Consider the following 19,044-nt stretch of genomic DNA (forward strand, 5'->3'; position numbering starts at 1 on the left):
TTGGTGCAAACACTTGGGAGCTCATTTCAGAGATTTTGGTGCTGGACAGCGCTGCAAGGAATGTTGTTGCGCTGCCCTGCGACAAAACAAAAGGGCAGGAATGCGCACTATCAATAAGATAGGTTGTATTCCTGGGCCTCATTCATGAAAAGTGTTGCATCGCTGTGACAAAACAGTGTTGCAACACTTTTCACTGTGCCTTCCTTGTGCCACCATGAATGCGCCGTATTCAATGTACGGTGCCCCATGTCGCAATCAATGACAGATACATATGGAATACTGACATATCTGGCAGCACTAAAGTCACAAATTGCTACAGTTTTGTTGCAAGCATGATGCAATTCCAGCAATGCATGGGGCCAGCCTATCCCTATGGCACTACGTCACCCTAACGCCTGCCATGAGGCAGGCATGAGGTTTAGATGCAGTGGTGTCTTAGAAGTGTCGCAGTGAAATCTGAGAGACTTTACTACGCCAATCCTACAAGGCTTTGTTGTGTGGGAACTCCCACCCCGCATACATCATACCAGACGCAGGTATAATGTGGGACATGGCTTCACAAGGTCACGCATATGTCTAGATGCGTTACTTTGTAAATACGGTGCAACGTGGTGCAAGATTCACGCTGCAAGTACGTCAAGAATTGTCATACCGAAGAACCTCTGCCAGCAGACGGTAATGCTCGCCCATCAAGGGCATCAAGGCACTGCCAAGACCAAAGCCAGGCTGAGGGCGAATGTGTGGTTCCCCGGCATGGACGACATGGTGGACGAGGAAGTCTGACGCTGCCACCCGTGCACCATCACCGGAGGTGACCCTGCTCCACGGCCAATAATCACAGAGGAACCATGCTATTTGCCCTGGACGAAGATAAGTCTTGATTTTGGGAGCTTTCCTGACGGGAGGCACACCATTGCCGTCATGGACTCTTTCTCAAAATTCCCAGTGGTAGAGCTGGTGCCCTTCATGGCATTCATCTATGTTTGACCGGCCCTGGAAAGGATTCTCGCCATGTTCGGGCTGCCTGACATAATAAAACAACAAATCACCATTCCAGGGGCAGGAATTCCATGATTTTCGCTGTATCACCTCGCAGTGGCCTCAAGCCAACGGTGAGGTAGAACGGTTCACAAGAACCCTCAACCGACCTTTGCGAATCAGCGTGGACTAGCACCAAGTTCCCGAGGCATGTCTGCAACTATTCTTGCTCGTATATCGGCAAACACCACACTCGAGAACCGGATGCACTCCAGCCTCGCTCCTGTTAAAGCACTCGCCACGCGATCTAATCCCAGAAGACCCCGAGTGGATGCCGCCTGGTCTGGATGCCAAAAGAGCGGAAAACAACCATCGAAAAGACGACTGCAAGCCGGGAGGGCAAAACCTCCACCTTGAGCATAGGATCTAAGGTAGTCTTCAAGGATTGTTATCCAGGTGGCAAGTTTTGTATGTTTTATGAACCGGAGGTGTGGACAGTCACTCGAGTGGATGGCAGCATGATCATGGCGCAAAGAGGCCACCATAAGGTGGTGAGGAACATATCCTGGTTCAAAGTAGCCCAAGGTATCCCGATTGCCGAGCAACCGTCTCAGGACGAAGGTGCTGACCCGGCAGGCTTGCCGGAAACAGACACTACAGACATCCCCACAGGCCACGTGCCTGTCCCTGTGCCATGCAGAGTTGGCGCAAGCCCGTAGAGCCCTGAGGGTCAATCCATGACAGGGGCAGCAGCGAGGTCCTCGGAGAACACCGTTGGGAACTCGCAGCAAGAGCCCTCCCAAAGTCAACGGTGCCCAGCCAAAGGTTGAAGGACTATGGGGCATATTATCAAGGGGCTTTATCTCCACTTTTTTGGCCTTAAAAGCCAAGAAAGCGGAGATAAAATGATCTCCCTATTACCAAGCTGTCGCTAACACCAGTTAGCGACAGCTAATAGGAGATAGTGACCATCTTGGGCCCCGCTTTGCATGTCAGTGATATTTATCACTAATGACATGCAAAGTGGGCGTGCCAAGATGTTAGCGACTGAAAACAGTCGCTAACATCGCTATCTCCTATTACCAACTTTTGGAGATATTCGCGCTAAGCGCGAATATCTCCAAAAGCTAACACTTGCCCAGGAGCAGTTCTTAGCCATGTTATCCAATGGGAGGTGGATAACATGGCTAAGAGCATTTGCTCGAAAATGCATGAATATCGCTGACTTTTCAGCGATATTCATGCATTGCGGCCGTTTTTTATCGCATTTGCGATAAACCTTGCTAATAGCAAGGTTTATCTGCGATAAAAATTGCCGATTTGCGGCGATAATGTTTGTCTCTAAACAAGTTAGAGACAAAAAGTATCTCTATTGGTTGGTAATATGCCCCTATGTGTGCTGAACGAGCTGTGTACCTGCCGGCTCCTTTTGCTATGGACTGCAACACAACCATGTTCTAATGTGCGATTTACTTTTGTTCCTATCCTCTCGTTTCTGTTTTCCTCTCCTGCTGACTTTTCATCTAAAGGAAAGGAGAGATGTAAAAGGGCCACCCGACCGATACCAAACAAGGTTGCAGTGCACTGTGCACCACCCCTCGTAACCGGGGTTGGTTCGAGGGTATAAATAAATGGGTCCGAAGTCGCAAGTGACCTTCGGCCGAGAGTCTAAGCCTGTGACTCGTGTGCCCTTCTTGCTGCATGCTGCTAGGCCTAGCCGTGTACATGCCCAGCGCGTCGCACATGGCACCAGTGATATCATCATCATCCTCTTCAGCAAGGCTATGTGACGTTGTGTACTCCATGTAAGGGATATAGGCCAGGATTGTCACTTCGTCCCTGAAAGAGAGTGATTGATCCAAGAGAGGAGCAGTGTAAGATACTTGCTGGAGGCTGCAAGGCAGTAAAAGGCCTCTAGAGGGCAACGAGGCACCATTGAAGAAAGACTGAATGAGGGAAAAATAAGATTGCAACGTCATTTGTACCAACAGTGTAGGCCCTACACAAGATGTGTCATGGCGACTGGTGCACTGAGCAGTCGAAACGTCTATCATCAGAGATGGCGACAGGCACACCAAGTGTTTTTCAGACCTGTCAAGAAGTATGTTGGCAAGTGGAGAGCCTGGAATTATGTTAGGCCAACTGCTGATATGTAACATTCCTTCTGCAACTCCATTTTAATAAAGAGAGGAAACACCAACACACCAATATATTTTCAAAGCATTTTCTGATGTTGCATTTTAGTGGATGTTTCTGCTGCCCACGGTCATTTTTGTTCCAAGTACTATAGTTTAAAAGCAAATTATGTTGAGAATACTTGCTGGTGAAAGAAAGTGCAGGATACAAAACACAATTTACCTTGTAACTTTCTTCCAGCTCCCGAGAAACCTAGCATAGCTTGAGAGCAGTGCCTACATTATTTTCAGAACTATCTATTGGCCACTGATGGGGAAGGTTACTCTGCAAGGGGGGTGTTTGAGGTACTATACAACTGTTTGGGCAAGAAGGACAAAAGCTATTTGATCACCCTCACTAGATCATGCCTAAGAACGTGAGTTTGGGAGATGAAATAACTACATTGAAGTTGTGAGTTGTGTGTGATTTTTTTTTTCTGAAGAACCTGGGGTCTCATTTACAAGGATTGATGTATCACTGCGTTGAAGCAGGGACGCGTAAAAAGAAGTTGTGCTGCGTAATACAGGTTATGATGCCATGAATGTGTTGTATTAACAATACAAGGCACCATGGTGCAAGGACCCAAGGATGCGTCAGAAATAATAATGCATCAGTGGTAACTCTGCCATGACGCGTCATCCTCAAAAGTGGCCCATTGCTGAAATTGGCCTCACAACTGACGCAACTTCAGCGATGCATCAAAAATCTGAATTGACGCGTCAGTTCTGAGTGATACAAGTAGCCTAATGTGTTGGGACAAACGTAAATGACTGTAAAATGGTGGTCCTGCATGTAGTGTAAGCAGTATGGCTATGTGTCACATTACAGTGGGCTTAGTCTACAAATGTGTATGTGGAGACCTGAGTATGTGTGAGCACAAGTATATGGTTAAAGTAAAGTGGCAATATATGTATTGCCTTCCCTGCTGAAACCCTGGCCTGCACCAAGAGGATTGCACTCTGAATGATTGCACCTGCTGCACACTTTGGAACCACAGCCCTAAGGACTTTGCCTTGCTTTGAAATGTGAAGGAATGGGCTCCCTGAATGAAACAGGTTAAAAGAGCTAAGTCTGCATTATCTGCAGCAAGAAGAAACCAACTAACAACTTTCAGCTGGACTGTAAAGGATTTGTTAGGTGCACTGTGGGAGACGTAGTCCCAACCTTCCAAGGAGCAACTCAGAGCTTCTGAAACCTTGGACTGGTGTTGTGAATGCTTTGAAACCCCAAATGGACCTTCTGGAAGAAGATCCAGAAGTTAGAGAAGATATAGAGAATTTGTGTCAAAAAGCGGCACAAGTTTACCGACCGTCTTCGAGAGTCAGTCCGGTGACATTTAACCGCGACTCGGCATAATATTCAGTTTTGTCCCACTGAAGTTCCAGAGCTTTTTGTTGTTGATGAGACTTCCAGTAGGTGACAGAGGCATTGCACTGAGCCAAGCTGCTGTCTTCAAACCCAAACCCGGCCCTAGCTCGAAGTCGAGAGAAAAAGCTCCAAATAAGTGACTAAGTCAGAAGGTAAAAACTGGGCCCTACTGGAAAGTGTATCTGCTCCGTGCTTCACTGCGGATGGCCTTAACTTTGACTTTGTCCCAGTCAAGCGTGACCAGATGTCACAGGGTGGTGATTTTGGCTTGTAGGCACTAGAAAGTGTTTATTCTTCAAAAATTCATATCTCCAATTTCCTATATTGGACTTTTGTCTTTTTGGTGTCATTTTATTCATACAAATATAGGTCTGTGCCTAAAATCATCTTCTTCTGCTCCCCATGCCATTCCAGTTTATACAAAGCCATATGCAAATCAGTCTTGACCCTGTTTCCCATGGGAACAGTCCAGCCTTAACTGCTTAAGCAGGAAAGGCTATGGTGCATTGACTTAGCACCATCAGGCAGAGAACTGCATAACAAATTCTTCAAAGTATATAAAGCAGCTATCATGGAGGAAAAGGGAAGGTATTATTTAAAAATCTCAGAGTCAATCAAATCCTCCAAAGAGCTCTTTAACATTGTCAACTCCCTTATTTCTCCCCCGGTTACTGAGTGTTCACAGGAGCTCTGTGATAGGCTTTCAGCTTTCTTTTGTACTAAAATCTCAGATATCTATGCCCAGCTGGGAGCATTAAATACAAAAAAGGGGGCAGATACCCAGCCTGTAATCCATCTAACTGAAAGCTTCAGCAGGAATTTGACACCTAGTTTACTTACTTTTCCTAGTATGTCACTAGAGATTACAGACCATTTATTAGAAGGAGTTAAGTCCGGGTCCCCCATGGATCCCTGTTCCCTGAAGGTCCTAAAATGTGCTAGAGAAGCTATCATACCTCATCTCACTACTGTCCTAAATTTAGCCATCTTAGAGGGGCAAATCCCCCTGGCATGGAAGGCTGCAGTGGTTAGGCCACTCTTAAAAAAGCCCTCATTGGACCATATGGAACTGACAAATTATCGTCCTATTTCTCTCTTGCCTGTCCCAGCTAAGATTTTAGAATCCCACTTAAATACCCACCTGAGTGCCTATTTAAGGAACCATCAAATCCTTGATGGCTCACAACACAGGTGTAAAAGCTGTCATAGCACAGAAACGGCTCTCCCTGCGGTTTTTAACAACATCCGTACCCAGGTGGACGCAGGCCATACCACCCTACTGATTTTACTTGATATTACCACAGCTTTTGATACCCTATCTCCACTGAGACTTGTGGAGCATCTCAGGGAGATAGGAATTGGTGGCTCGGTTCTAGGGCTTCTCACCTCTTTCCTTAGTAAGCGGACTCAAACAGTGAAATTGCGAAATTTCTACTCGGATCCAAATCTTCTACTATGTGGAGTGCCTCAGGGCTCATCCCTGAGCCCTACATTATTTATTATCTATGTTGCCCTGCTGGCAAAGTAGGTAAGATCTTTTGGTTTGGATGTGTTGTCGTCTGCAATCGACACACAAATAATGGTTTCCATCACTCATAACATCAGTGACTCCGCCATCAATTAAAAAAATTGCATGCAAGCCGTCTCCTCATGGATGGTGCAAAACTATCTGAAGTTAAACGCAGAGAAAGAAGACTGAGGTTCTTATATTCGGGGACAAGTTGGACATTTGGTCCAGGGATTGGTGGCCTGACTCTATGGGCACTTGCCCAAGTCCTGTCTCCCATAGAAAAAACTTGGGAGTTTTGGTGGACAATTCCCTTTCTTTGAATCTCCAGATTAGCGGGATGGTGGCTACCTGTTTTGGGCTAATCAGGATTATAAGGAAGATTTCTCAGTACCTCTCATTTGCCTCACACAAACAAGTTGTCATTGCGCTAGTTTTGTCCAGATTGGACTATTGCAATGCCCTTTATTTGGGCATTAACAAGGGACTGGTGCGGCCCCTGCAGCTGGTGCAGAACGCCGCTGTCAGGCTGGTGATGGACTTGCCTAAATACCACTCAGTTTTGTCCTCTCTTCTTTCATTGCATTGGCTTCCTATGGACTGCAGAATTATGTTCAAAACTCTTTGTCTCACTCACAATGCTTACTATGGCCTGGGTCCTGATGGCATCAAACCTTTATTTCAGCACTATGCTCCCATTAGGAAGCTCAGGTCAGCAAGTAAACACCTCCTCATTGTCCCTGGGTTTAAAAAGGTGAGATGGGGAGGTAGAGCCTTTTGAACTGTTGCGGCTAAATTGTGAAATTCCCTCCCGGAGGAAATCTCGGGGCAACTGTCACACACCCTTTTTCGAAAGGCGTTAAAGACTTGGCTGTTTCCAACGATGTCTGTTTGAGTGTGTCCTCTCCTGCTTGCATATTGTTCTGTTTATAGCGCCTTGACGCCCTTGGGCTAAGTTAGCGCTTTATACATTTTATATTCATTCAACTGCCAGCCCCGGCTGTTTACACAATGGGCTATATGTGGCATCTGGAACTGGTTTTATTATGTCAGGTTTTATGGGTGATGTGTACTGGCTTGCACAGCCCTTTCTTCTCTGCTTTTTCCACTTTGTCATACACCATAAAACTCCCTATGCTCTCATCATAGCCTTTGGAGTTAGGGGCCAGTTTGAGAGGATCCATTATGTAACCATATGTTTCTACTTGGTGACCTTTAAGACTCTGTGCTACAGCATTTCCATACCCGACATGTGAAATAAAGGGCAGATTTGAGTGCTGCCTGAATAACAATGTGCATGTCTTGGTATTTAATGCCCATTTTTCCTTTGATAAATTTCTGCTGGTTAGACCTGCAAAATATGACTGGAGAAAATTGCAGAGGTGGGGGTGGGGTGGGCTGAAGGTTCTAGGTGGAAAGAACTCACAATTCCAGCTGTGCAGTAACTGGAGTTATGGCAAGTACCTGAATTAAATGAGCAGCCCAAAATGAGGCCTTAGTTGCAGTGAACCTCATGTGCTAATCTTTGGATGAATCCTTAAGTCTTTCTAAGCCACACCATTTTTTACACTCCCATTGCCAGGTCTTGTGACCAAATATTCTCCTGTAAGATTAATTTGATCCTTGTATTGCACTGAATTTAATAATGACATTTTACATTGTTTTACATTTGTTTTATCGAAATAAACAAATATGTTATTGGATAATTGATCATGACAGGTCTTTGTACCATATCCAAGTCTTACATTCTTACACTGGCACAATACAGTCACAAGAGGATCATTTAACAAGAATCAGAAATGGCATTCCCCACAAAATCGGAGTGTAAGTTAGTACCAAAAAGTTGTACGTTCAGAAGCACGCATGGCTAACCACTGGTATTGTACCACCTGTCCATAGATAATAATGGAGTTAGGGAAATGAAACCCCATAGGACATAATGTAAAATTAAAATATTTAAAATAGTTAAAAATATAAATAAATATAATGTAATCCCATAAAATATGTAAAAGCAGTTCATATTTATTATTTTATAATAAATCATGTGACTACCATATTCTGAAACTAATTAATTCTACTCATCACTTTTAATAATTAGTTTTGCATATTAAAAAATAGATTTTAGGGAAGAAATTAGATTTTGTTATTTAAACTTCTAAAATTGTACTTTAATGCTTCCAAAATTAAGTTAATAGTGCTGTACCATTTTTTATTTTGCTCCACATTTAAAGGTAATATATTCAACATAAATTGACATTAATATTTGGTATATGATTTTTTTTAAATATTTATTTTCGATGCAAATACGTTTTAAAACTTCACCATAGGAAGACTCTGACGTCAAGGCCTCTGCATGGCAAAGTACAGGGAAGAATAAAAATGTTGATTTTATTTTTTAACAGTAAACCAAACTCAGATTTTGTTAACGAACAATAAGTAGTACACTAATTCAAAAGGGCAAATTATTCAAACGTGTAATTACGGTTGTGAAAAGCTTAAAGTAGTAAAGTTACTCAATGGTGTTAGTTATCTTTGTGAATCAGGCCCTCACACTTTACAGATGTTTTCTCACGTTGTCAGCTCGCAGCAGATCATATCACTTAGATAAATATTTTCTAGTTTTGAAAACAGAAACTAAGGAGGTGATTCAGTTATAATCACCAGAGCAACATTCCTTGTCGTCACGCAACAAAATCTTATTATACTAAATGCCCTTAAGCAGTGCAAAAGGATGAGGGTGTTTACAGAGTATCACCTGCATCTAAACTAACAAATAGCTTTGTCTGTGTGACTGGGGTGGAATACTGCCGCACATTTATGGGCGTTGTTTTTTCTGTGAACATTCTATACTTGTTGGTTGCTTTTCTTCAGCTGTTGCAAAAACTGGCAGCTCATGCAGTTGTGGATAAAACTGTCTTTGGGAGCACTTATAAACATGCATTGCATGGAAGTAGGTGCTGTATAAACAATGACTGGCAATGCCAAGATGACTGGTGTTGGTTCTAGGCTTCTAGGCTTAAGTCAATGCTTGTTTTGTTTTGTCACTGTTGTGGTAAAACCTTTTTGTTGGGGGAGCTGACCGCCGCTTAATATAAAAAACAAAAACTTTAGCTGAAAACCAAAATATTTCTAGTCTCAAAAGTACACATTGCCATTGTAGTGTCAGACACCGAAGGGAAATATTTTGTGTGCTCTTTGGGAAAAACAGAATGCTGTCAGTCACTTATAGTGAAGTTAGCCAATAGCCGAAGTGGTCTGACCCATTGTCCCTTGCTGTAGTCAGGTACATAATTACATGAATGGCACAACAACAGACAAATGAATGAAAAGGTTTTGCTGAAATCCCTTATAACTATGTTATAAATATGTACGTTTAGTGAATGAAAAGGTCTTGGTTAACACCAGCCCTAAAAATAGGATGTTTAAATCAATTTGAATTTGGTTATCCTGTTGTACACTGTTTTGTCTCTTGGTAGGAGATGGTGCACAGCAAAGTATGAGACTACTGTCGTATCGAGTAATGACATGGGTGTCATGGTAGGAGAAATGTTGGCAGTCCTCTATTCTACAAATTTCTGGTCTTTTGCAAATTTCCACAACCCTCAAAAACATCAGAAACTTACCATTTGCAGAGTTAAAGTAGATACAAAAGATCTGATACAAGTTGGATTTTCTAAAGAAAAATCTTACTCAACCCTACATTATCAACAAAAAGAAAACTGTCTGGCAAAACATTTTTGGGGGCCGTCCTTGCAGGTGAAGTTGTGCAAAGGTCACAACTTGCCAGCTCCAAATAATGGAAAATGTGTTTTGTCACTTTCACTGAACATCATACCTTTCCCGCAGAATCAAATGTTTAGGTCTCGGCTGGACAGCGTGAGCGCTGTCTTGCAGAGACCTGTTGGGTTTAATCTGTGGGCTTCACCCCGCTCATAGGCTTTTCATTTACTCGTTCCATTGTCTCTCTAACATCATATGTGCCCATTTGTCCTTGACATGCATGCGACCTGCCTCATCTTGTGTACACCCGTGCCGAAGAGCTTAGACCAAGTACTTGTGTCCATCCAGTGCTCCCATTTTAGGACCTACTTTTTCGTTTGCGTTTGAGCACTCCACACAAGTGCTCTTGCTTCTACAAGCTCCTTATTTTCCTCCCACCCGGGCTTCATTTCAAAGTATGTGTAGATTGCTGAACTACACTAACTGCAAAGCAGCAAAATTGCAAGCTGGTGTTAATTTTTTTTTTGCAGATTTATATAGCATGATCTCAACCCAAAGGTGTCGGAGAACTTTCCATGAGCACCAGTAGCATTACAGATGGACGGATTCATTTTTCGGCACAGAGAGATGAAGTTATTTGCTTAGAATGACAGGATATTGAGTCTCCCACTGGTTCCCCAGCTTCAAAGTTGGCCACTCTTTCGTTACCTGCGCTGCATCGCCAAATGTGATGCAGCGCGGGCAACAACATTCGTTTTTTGTTTTTTTTCGGTACTTACCTGTAATGGTCCATATCCCGCATTTTACAACCCCCCACTCTGACCCTCCCCCGCCTGACGTCACCGCCCCGGTATAACGCCCTGCATGGGCCGTGCCTGGCGTTATCCTTACAACAGAAAGGGCAGTGAAAGTGTCTGTGGCCACATCTGTAATACCATATTGCCCCAGTAGGCAAATGCGTGTTGTGCTTCTAGGGCACTATTTTTATTTCAAAGCCACACAGACTGCATCATTATGGGCTGCAGGACAGGTAATCTCCCTCCTTTGGGGTTACAGCAAGGTATGAAAAAACAGCAATCAACTATAAAGATAGTTACTTGTTCCCTGGCAGAAATGTAATCACATGGACAATGGAAATGAATATGTCATGCTGTTTTAATCAGCCTTATAAGCACCAGTGTGACAGTGTAGGCCCTTGTAGCCCACCATCTTGTGAAAAGCTGTTGTGCTTGAACTTCTTTATTCATATGCAAAGGCTGCGACTTAGTCTGCTCTAAGGATACAGAACCTAATGTGAAAGACTTTCATTTTTCAAGTATATTAATTGTGCATTTCTGCATAGTGCTAGGGTCGGCATTTCTTTCTCTTTTTTAACTGGCTTTCGTTTTCGCCACCTCTGCAGTTTCATATTTCCTTCTCTGCTCATTTATTTGTCTGTTTCCCATCTTCCTCTGCTCCTTTCCTTCTCACCATTTCTCATTTCATTCTCTCCTCTCCTCTCCCCTCCCCTCCCCTCCCCTTCCCTGCCCTCCCCTCCCCTCCCTTCCCCTCTCCTCTCCTCTCCTCTCCTTTTTCTTCTCTTCTGCTTTATTATGCCTTCCCTTTTCTCCTTTCTATCTCACACTCTACTCCTCTCACTTTTTCCTTTACTTTCCTTCTCTTCTCTCCTTTCCCTTCTCTCAATTTCTCATTTGCTTCTTTCTGCTCCATTTTTTCCTTCTCTTGCTCCATACTGTCTCTCATTTTTTTCATCCTCGCAAACGCTTTCCCAGCGCACATTTTCTAATTTCGTCCCCTTTCCATCTCCTTGGTTTCATACCCTTCTTTCCATCTATACCTCTTCATCTTTCCTTCTGGCCTTCTCATCTCTCTTTCTCAATTTTCTCCTTTCCCCTTTCATTTTCTCCTTTCATTCACATTTTTGACCTTTAATCCTTTACTTTCCTCCATCCACCTCTCCGTTCCTCCATTCCCTTTTTCCTTCTCATTTTCTTTCCTTCTGTTACTTCTTTCTTTTACTCTCCTCTTCTTATCTTCTCTTTGCACTACTACTACTACTACTACTACTCTACTTCTCTTCTCCGTTTCTTGTCTCCTTCTTCTCGTTTTCCTTCTCTCTGCTGCCCTCATTCTCACCTTCGCTTTTTCCTTTGTTTCTTCCTGCTATAGTTATCATCCGTGCTAATTTCTCCTGCTTCTCCATTCTTTCTCCCGTTTTTCCTCTACTTTGCCCCTTTTTAGGTTGAGCCTAGGCAGAGCTTGCGCTGTCTCTTCAAGACATGTTGTGTAGACTTTGTGGGATTACAGCCCACCCATTGCTTTTTTATTGATGGTTTGATTGTACTTTATAAAGGCTTGCTAGTGCTTAATCTTTCCTCTTTGTCCCTCCTTGTTGTCCTTTGTTTCCTCCCATGGAAGCACCTAACTACTGGTATCTTACGCTTATGTGTTCATGTGTGGGCACTATTTTTTTCTTTGTTCCTGCTTGTCTTTGTCAAAGCTTCCCTTTTTGTGTATTCCTTGTGGCACCTTAAAGGCATTGTGAATCTCCTTTGTATTGTTTTGTTACATTGTAATGTGAGTGTGTGCTTGAGAAGCATTTAAAAAAAGCTTTGTTTCCTATAGATCACCATCTCCGTAATGCTGCCTTCTTTCATTTTTTGCATTGCAATTGTTTATTTTAGGGTTGTAGCTAGTGATTATGTTTCCGCTTTTTGAAGACTGTTTCTCAAATGCACGTCCATGTTTCATTCGCAGCCCCATCTTGCCTTATTTACCTTGTCTGCATTCTTGCCTTCTAATGACAGGCTGTGGCTGATCCATAACTCAGTGCGCCCAGTCAGTAGATGCCTTTACCCTTGTGATTTGGCTGGCCTTAAAGCTCAAACAGCGAAGGAATGTAGAGCCGCACCGAAAGCAGTAGCTGCTCCCAACAGCGCTGTCTCCCCACCCCCTTCCATTGGTCAGCCTCTGCCTTCCTCCTGGTTTTACCTTGTGGTTTGTGATGCTGAATCCTTCAAAGTGCAGACTGGCATCTATCACATTGGGACCCTGTTAAATGTTTGTTCTTCTAACCTATGTATGAAACCCAATATCGAATCTGTGCTACTGTATGACATGTATGATTGTAAGCTACACAGTTTAGGGGACTCTCATTCCATATCTGACTGTGCAATTCATGTGCCTGTGTAAAGAGTGTGAAACTCTCTGTAGCCTGTGACTGTAAAAAGCCACATTTGTGTTAAGCACATTATCCTGTATCTGGCTCAGATGCTTCAGGGGAGCAGTGGTTTATGAGCCATTGAGGTTTGCATTAGGGTTACGTTGCCAAAACAATTGCTGCTTAGGTTTGACTTCACGGGCAAACATAGTTGTAATGGTGTATTTATGGGGCCTGCTTCAAGTCATCTAATCTTCATGGCCATTGCCAAGGCAAATCTAAGTACTGGTGGTATGTGTTACTCCGTGTGCGCCTCCCCATAACTGCTGTTGCATTAAGGAGTTTGTGTGTGTGAGAGAGATTATTGTTGCCTAACTACCCTGTCCTTTAACCGGTACAGCCTGCTCAAACAGTGAGCACCACTACAACTCTGGTGATGCAGTACTACAAGGGCACAGCTCTTAAACTGTACAGCTACAGCAAATCTACAACACAAGAATTGCAGTGCAGCTACAACACCACAAATGTATAACTGCACATCTACAACGACAGTTAAGTGTAGTACTGTACAGTTGCACTTCTACCACACATCCAAAAAGTCTTAAGTATACAACTGCACATCAACAACGACACCAGTGCATAGCAGCAACATATTATGATGCTCATCAACACAACACTTATTGATATATAGCAATTCTATGCATGTACAACCACAAAAAGAAGCATCCACCTTAGTTGCACATTTCTAAAATTGCACATCTTCAACAACACTGCATATGCACACCACCACAGCTGTATATCATCAATGGTGAAACTCTACAAATGTGCATCTCATACCAATGCACTGATAAGCAGCTTCCCACATGCAATAGAACTATACAGCAATCAGTAATACTAGAAATGTGCACCAACAACACGACAGTACTGTTTTCTGGCTAAATCATTCTATAGCTGCACACATACAACAGCACTGCAACCTACAACTGCATACATATGGCACTAATTCAACTCTTCAAAGAAACATGTACAACACTTGATCTGCACATCTTTGATTTTGCTGAATTCCGGAACTGTGTATCCACTACAAAAATCCTTCGCTTTTCTCCTCCAGCCTCTCCTTTTGCGCCTTTCCTTCTCTTCTGCCTTTTCAATTCAATCCTTTCCTCAATCCTAGCCTCCCTCCCTTCCTTGCTCTATCTTCCACCCTTTCTTTGTCTCTCCTTCCTTCCTTTCTGTCCTGCATTTATCTTCCTCTCTTTCTTCTTTTTTGTTTCTTTCCTTCCTTTCTGGAAGACACTTTGCTTCCTAAAGCAATCTCTTCACTTCATGCATATTGTTTGCTTCATAATTGCCTAACAGTTGTTCCAATGAGCATGGAGGTGGCTCCAGGGGTATGCTTACTTGTACAGACCTGTGAAACCTGCATTTAATGTATTATTGCCAATGCGACTGGTTAAGGGTGCTGTGTATATGTCAATGAAAAACGTTCTGATTTGCTTGCTTGTGAACATAAAACAATAGACTCCAGTAAAATGTTGGAGCGCCAGTGGAGGTCATCCTATGCTACTGACACAAAATTTAAATATAAACTGGCCCTCAAAGAATACCGTAGGAAAATAATTGAGCATAAAAAACGTTACCTGGAGGAGAAAATTAATAAAGCGCATGGCTCGGCCAGGGAATTTTTTAACACAGTGAAGACTTTCACAGATCCCTTGGCTCTTAAACAGTGTCTTCCAGTCTCTCAGGCCCTTTGCTCCCGCCTCTCTGACTTCTTTGAAGATCGCGAAGATCTATGACACCTTCCCCAAGAATAATGATCTAGGGAGTGCTACGTCTTTACCTGACTGCATCGAGTCTTCCTCCACCTTTTCAGACTTTGAGGCAATCTCACTGGAACACTCACTGATGGAATTGTCTAGATGCCGCTCCGGCTCACCACTTGACCCTTGGCCAGCCAAGCAATATAAATCATTGGCCCCTTTTCTTAATCCCTTCCTCAACTACATCTGGAATGACTCGCTCAAAACTGGAATTTTCCCGGAGTCTTGGAAACATGCCCAACTGGTCCCGATCTTAAAGAAAGCTAATACAGATCCTAATGAGCCGGTGAACTATCGACCCATCTCTCTGCTCCCAGCCCCTGCCAAGGTCCTTGAAACGCTAGCGCAGCAACAACTGGCAGGTTTTCTTGAATCCCACGACCTACTTCATGAATCCCAACATGGTTTTAGAAAGTGCCATAGTACTGAGTCGGCCCTTATAGAAATGGCCGACTCTGTGCGGTGGAAACTGGATGGGGGTTTCAGAGCGGTGCTTGTGCTGCTCGACTTGTCGGCCGCATACGACACCGTCTCTCACCCCATCCTGATTGACCGTCTTCGGTCGAAGGGCATTCAGGGGAAGGCCCTGGAGTGGCTAACCTCTTTTTTGTCTAATCGCACCCAGGCAGTCTATACTCACCCTTTTACTTCTGTTAGCCGTACCCTGAAATGGGGTGTCCCTCAAGGCTCGGCTTTGAGCCCACTATTGTTCAATGTTTATTTTTCTCCTCTTGCCGAACTCATTGCTAGGTCGGGCATTATAGCTACTTCCTATGCAGATGATATTCAGCTGCTTTTCTCCTATGAGAGTGCCACACAGACTACTTTTGATCCTTTGAAGGATTGTCTGCGGGACATTTCAAAATGGATGGACCATAACTGCCTCCGCATGAATGCGGCGAAAACGGAGGTTCTCTTTTTCCATCAACCCTCCCCTCTTGATGCAACTCTCTGGTGGCCACAGGAACTCAGCCTTCCCCCTGTCCCTAAGGACTCTGTAAAAAATCTAGGGGTCAAGTGGGACTCAAATCTTTCCTTTAGTAACCAAATACAGACCGTTTCTGCCGCTTGTTTTTCCAAGATCAGGATGATTAGGAAATTCATCACCTATCTCCCCAGTGACACCAGGAAAACCATAGTCCAGGCATTGATTACATCTCACCTGGACTATGCGAACGGCCTGTATTTAGGGTTGCCCGCGGGCCTCCTACATCGGCTCCAGACAGTCCAGAATGCGGCGGTTCGGCTGGTCTGTGGGGTTTCCCTACGCACCCATATTTCGCCACATCGCAGAGCATTACATTGGCTACCAATCCATCAAAGAGCTGCATTCAAAGCCATGACCATAGCCCATCGAGCAACTAGGGGTAGGGGATCGGCCTACCTCTCTGTTAGCATCCGTTCTTACTGTAACTCTCGGAACCTCCGTTCCAACTCCCAACATCTGCTTTCCATACCAAGATTCAGGAAAGCACGTTCTGGAGGTAAAACCTTCCAGGTCTGTGCCACAACTCTCTGGAACAAACTCCTGATCGCAATTAGGATGATCCAGGAAGAATTACCCTTCCGTAAGGCACTAAAAACTTTCCTCTTTTGTTAACCCCCCCAGGATTATCACTATGCTTTCACTCAGAAGCGCCGGGACACCCCGTTGGGGTAGATGCGCGCTATATAAAATACACAATAATAATAATAAAATAGCTGTCACTTGAAGTCTTCTGGCACTGAGGACTTATAAAGAGACCATTGCCATTCTGTTCATTGTGTGAAAAAAAAAAACAGGTTTAAGTCAGATAAAAGGCAAAACATGAGGAATTTGGGGTGTGAAAAACTGATGCCATATGGTTTGCTCCATTTTGCTTTTAAAATCTCAGAATTAGAGCTATTGACCACACGTGGTAAATACTTCACCCTGGGGAAAGGTGTTTACCATGTTTGGTAAAACCTCCACCCTATTCTGACGTACTCATAATGAGGGTCTTACTATGCAAAAAGGTCCTTACTTCCTGAAACAATGGTATTGCACTTCAGCTATACTTACAGCATCCAGTCCCTGTATCCAATAATTCTTTATCCGGAAGACCGAGCTTGTGTTGTGGTGGCTGTTGTAGCTGTTGACAGCTGCTGCAATGGCGCTGCCCAGGTCCACCTGTTCACCATTCTCATACGACGCAGGGTTTGCTCCTGCTACCAGGCCGAGCACTAGCGCCACTTGCAACCACATCTCCACCCTGTACTGGATTGTTTTCTTGCACTCAGTGGGAGCTGAGAAGTCTCTGTTGCTCTGGAACCTCCTCCGTCTGTTTCCACTTCCTTGGCATGGGTTGTGGTTTTCCCAGATTTAAACAGGCCAAAGCAAACGTGAGTCACGCATCATGGAAACATCCCAGGCTGAAAGCATGCCCGGACTAGAAGATGGATATTGGCAATTGGCAAACCCAACAGGTTGAAGCACTCCCAAAAATAAACTAAGTTCCGGATTGCTCATTGTTGCAGTTACGTATGTGTGATCTCTTGAGTTTCGTCTGCCAAGCTCATGGCATACATGCCAACACTCCCAACGTAAGAACCCCTCTTTATGAAGCAGAAAATGAATTCATTTTAGCTTTCTTCTACTTAGTTTTACCTCTAACACCAAAGCAAGGTAAGGGGAAATTTATATCCTTTTCGATGTATTCATTTTGTTAATAAATGTTGGCTTTCATATTTTAGATGCATATAAATGAAGAGAATGATATCCACTCAGAAAGCATAATAAAAAAAGCACAGTTGGGTGAAAGCTTAAGTAAGTGAGGTATTTTGTTTGTTTTAAGCATCGAGCTATGACCATGAACAGTTCATACAGGAAAAACTACACAAGGAAAGAAGTAACAGGCAACAAAATAGTAGGCGCCATCACTCAAAATCAAGGAAAAGGAAGGTGTGAAAATCTTCACAATAATGTGAAGGACCACCTATGAATACCTGAGTGTTGTACTACAGAAAACAAACGAGTGTGCTCTTCAGACATCATATACAGTATCTTCAAGATGCCTAAACTTAGGAACCAGCAGCTGTAAATGTTCATTTTATATTCTATTCAATTAGTGTAACTCAGGATTACTACATGAAAGGGTTTTAATGTGAAATTGGTTCCTGACCGCATTTCCTTCTCACTTGGGGTCCAATTCTCAAAGTTTTTGTATGTAGGCGAGTAATCAAAGCTTATTCTTGAATGGCAGCGTGTGCTAAAATAGTTACCCCGAAATAGATATTAATAAGAAAGCATGCAATAAATATTAGGTCTAGGCAGTTTTATAAATTTAATTAAAAGAATAACGCTTTAATTCACAATTAAGGTTTCAATTTCATAGTAAAAATGTATTTTTTTTGTCCTCAAAGTAAGTTCTTAAAACAAGAGCAAAGTGATAATTTGACTATCCCACACTCACTAGCAATACCTGCAGGTGCCACGTTAGGGCCTTAATTACAAGGTATTCATATTTAATTGTTATTCATCGCATCTAATAAAAATAATGATACCCTGAGGTTCTTTATTTATCAGATTTGGTAAATAATGTCAATTGTGAGTTTTGGCCACAAAATGGGGCATGGTGTGCTGCTTTTAGTGCTTACCACGTGAAAGTCTGCATGGCCCATTATTTACTGTTTTTTTTTCCACCCATTACATTTTGCAAGTTTGACATTTATGAGGCGATAAATCAAACTGGGATATTTCCGACATACTCGTAATTCTGCCACATGTGCAAACACTAGCTCGCATGGATGTCGGACACTTGTGGTTGAGGCCAAAGTGCACTACTTGAGGTATGCAGGGGTGGTATCTGCTCGGCAGGAAAGTCAGATAGTTCTGTGCCGGCATTTTGCAAAGTCTTACTACTCTCTTTGTAGATGGACGTGCTTACTCGTTTCTCCTGAGGCAAAAGAGACTGGGGTGCATGCTGTCAAAGTTCTCTCATCAGGTTGTCACAGCGTCATTGGGTCTTAAGGCCATGACTAGAGCGCAGTGTCTCGGCCATCCTAACATTTATGCAACCCGGTCCTGAAATGCAGGCGCTCATGATAAGATACCTAGAAGAGAGAGTGTGCATAGACTCAGAGAAGTGATGCAAACTTCATGGTTGCGCGGGCCGGCCTCTGTGAAACCATACAGTGAATGCAGTAACGTGTTCCACTTCTCAGTCAGCACACACAATACCATGCCCGTCTCAGGAGAAAGCTCACTGTGAGCAAGGCACACAATTCAATGGTTGACCTAGAAGGTATTTGAGCACAGGGCAAGGGACTATTGGGTAGATGCATCAACGTTTCCG

At 43.5% G+C, this 19,044-nt stretch overlaps 1 protein-coding gene across 1 annotated transcript in view; it reads right to left on the reverse strand.

The window, feature by feature from the left end:
* Positions 1 to 17,023, reverse strand: part of LOC144785173 (cathelicidin antimicrobial peptide-like) — a 138,757-nt gene extending 121,734 nt beyond the window's left edge. Inside the window, exon 1 of the mRNA XM_078664234.1 lies at positions 16,773 to 17,023. Coding sequence (XP_078520360.1) covers positions 16,773 to 16,955 — 183 coding nt within the window. The 5' untranslated portion in view covers positions 16,956 to 17,023. The remainder of the gene's footprint in view (positions 1 to 16,772) is intronic.
* Positions 17,024 to 19,044: the final 2,021 nt, after the last annotated feature.

Source organism: Lissotriton helveticus, chromosome 10, assembly GCF_964261635.1.
Source record: "Lissotriton helveticus chromosome 10, aLisHel1.1, whole genome shotgun sequence".
In the NCBI taxonomy this organism is placed as follows: Eukaryota; Metazoa; Chordata; class Amphibia; order Caudata; family Salamandridae; genus Lissotriton; species Lissotriton helveticus.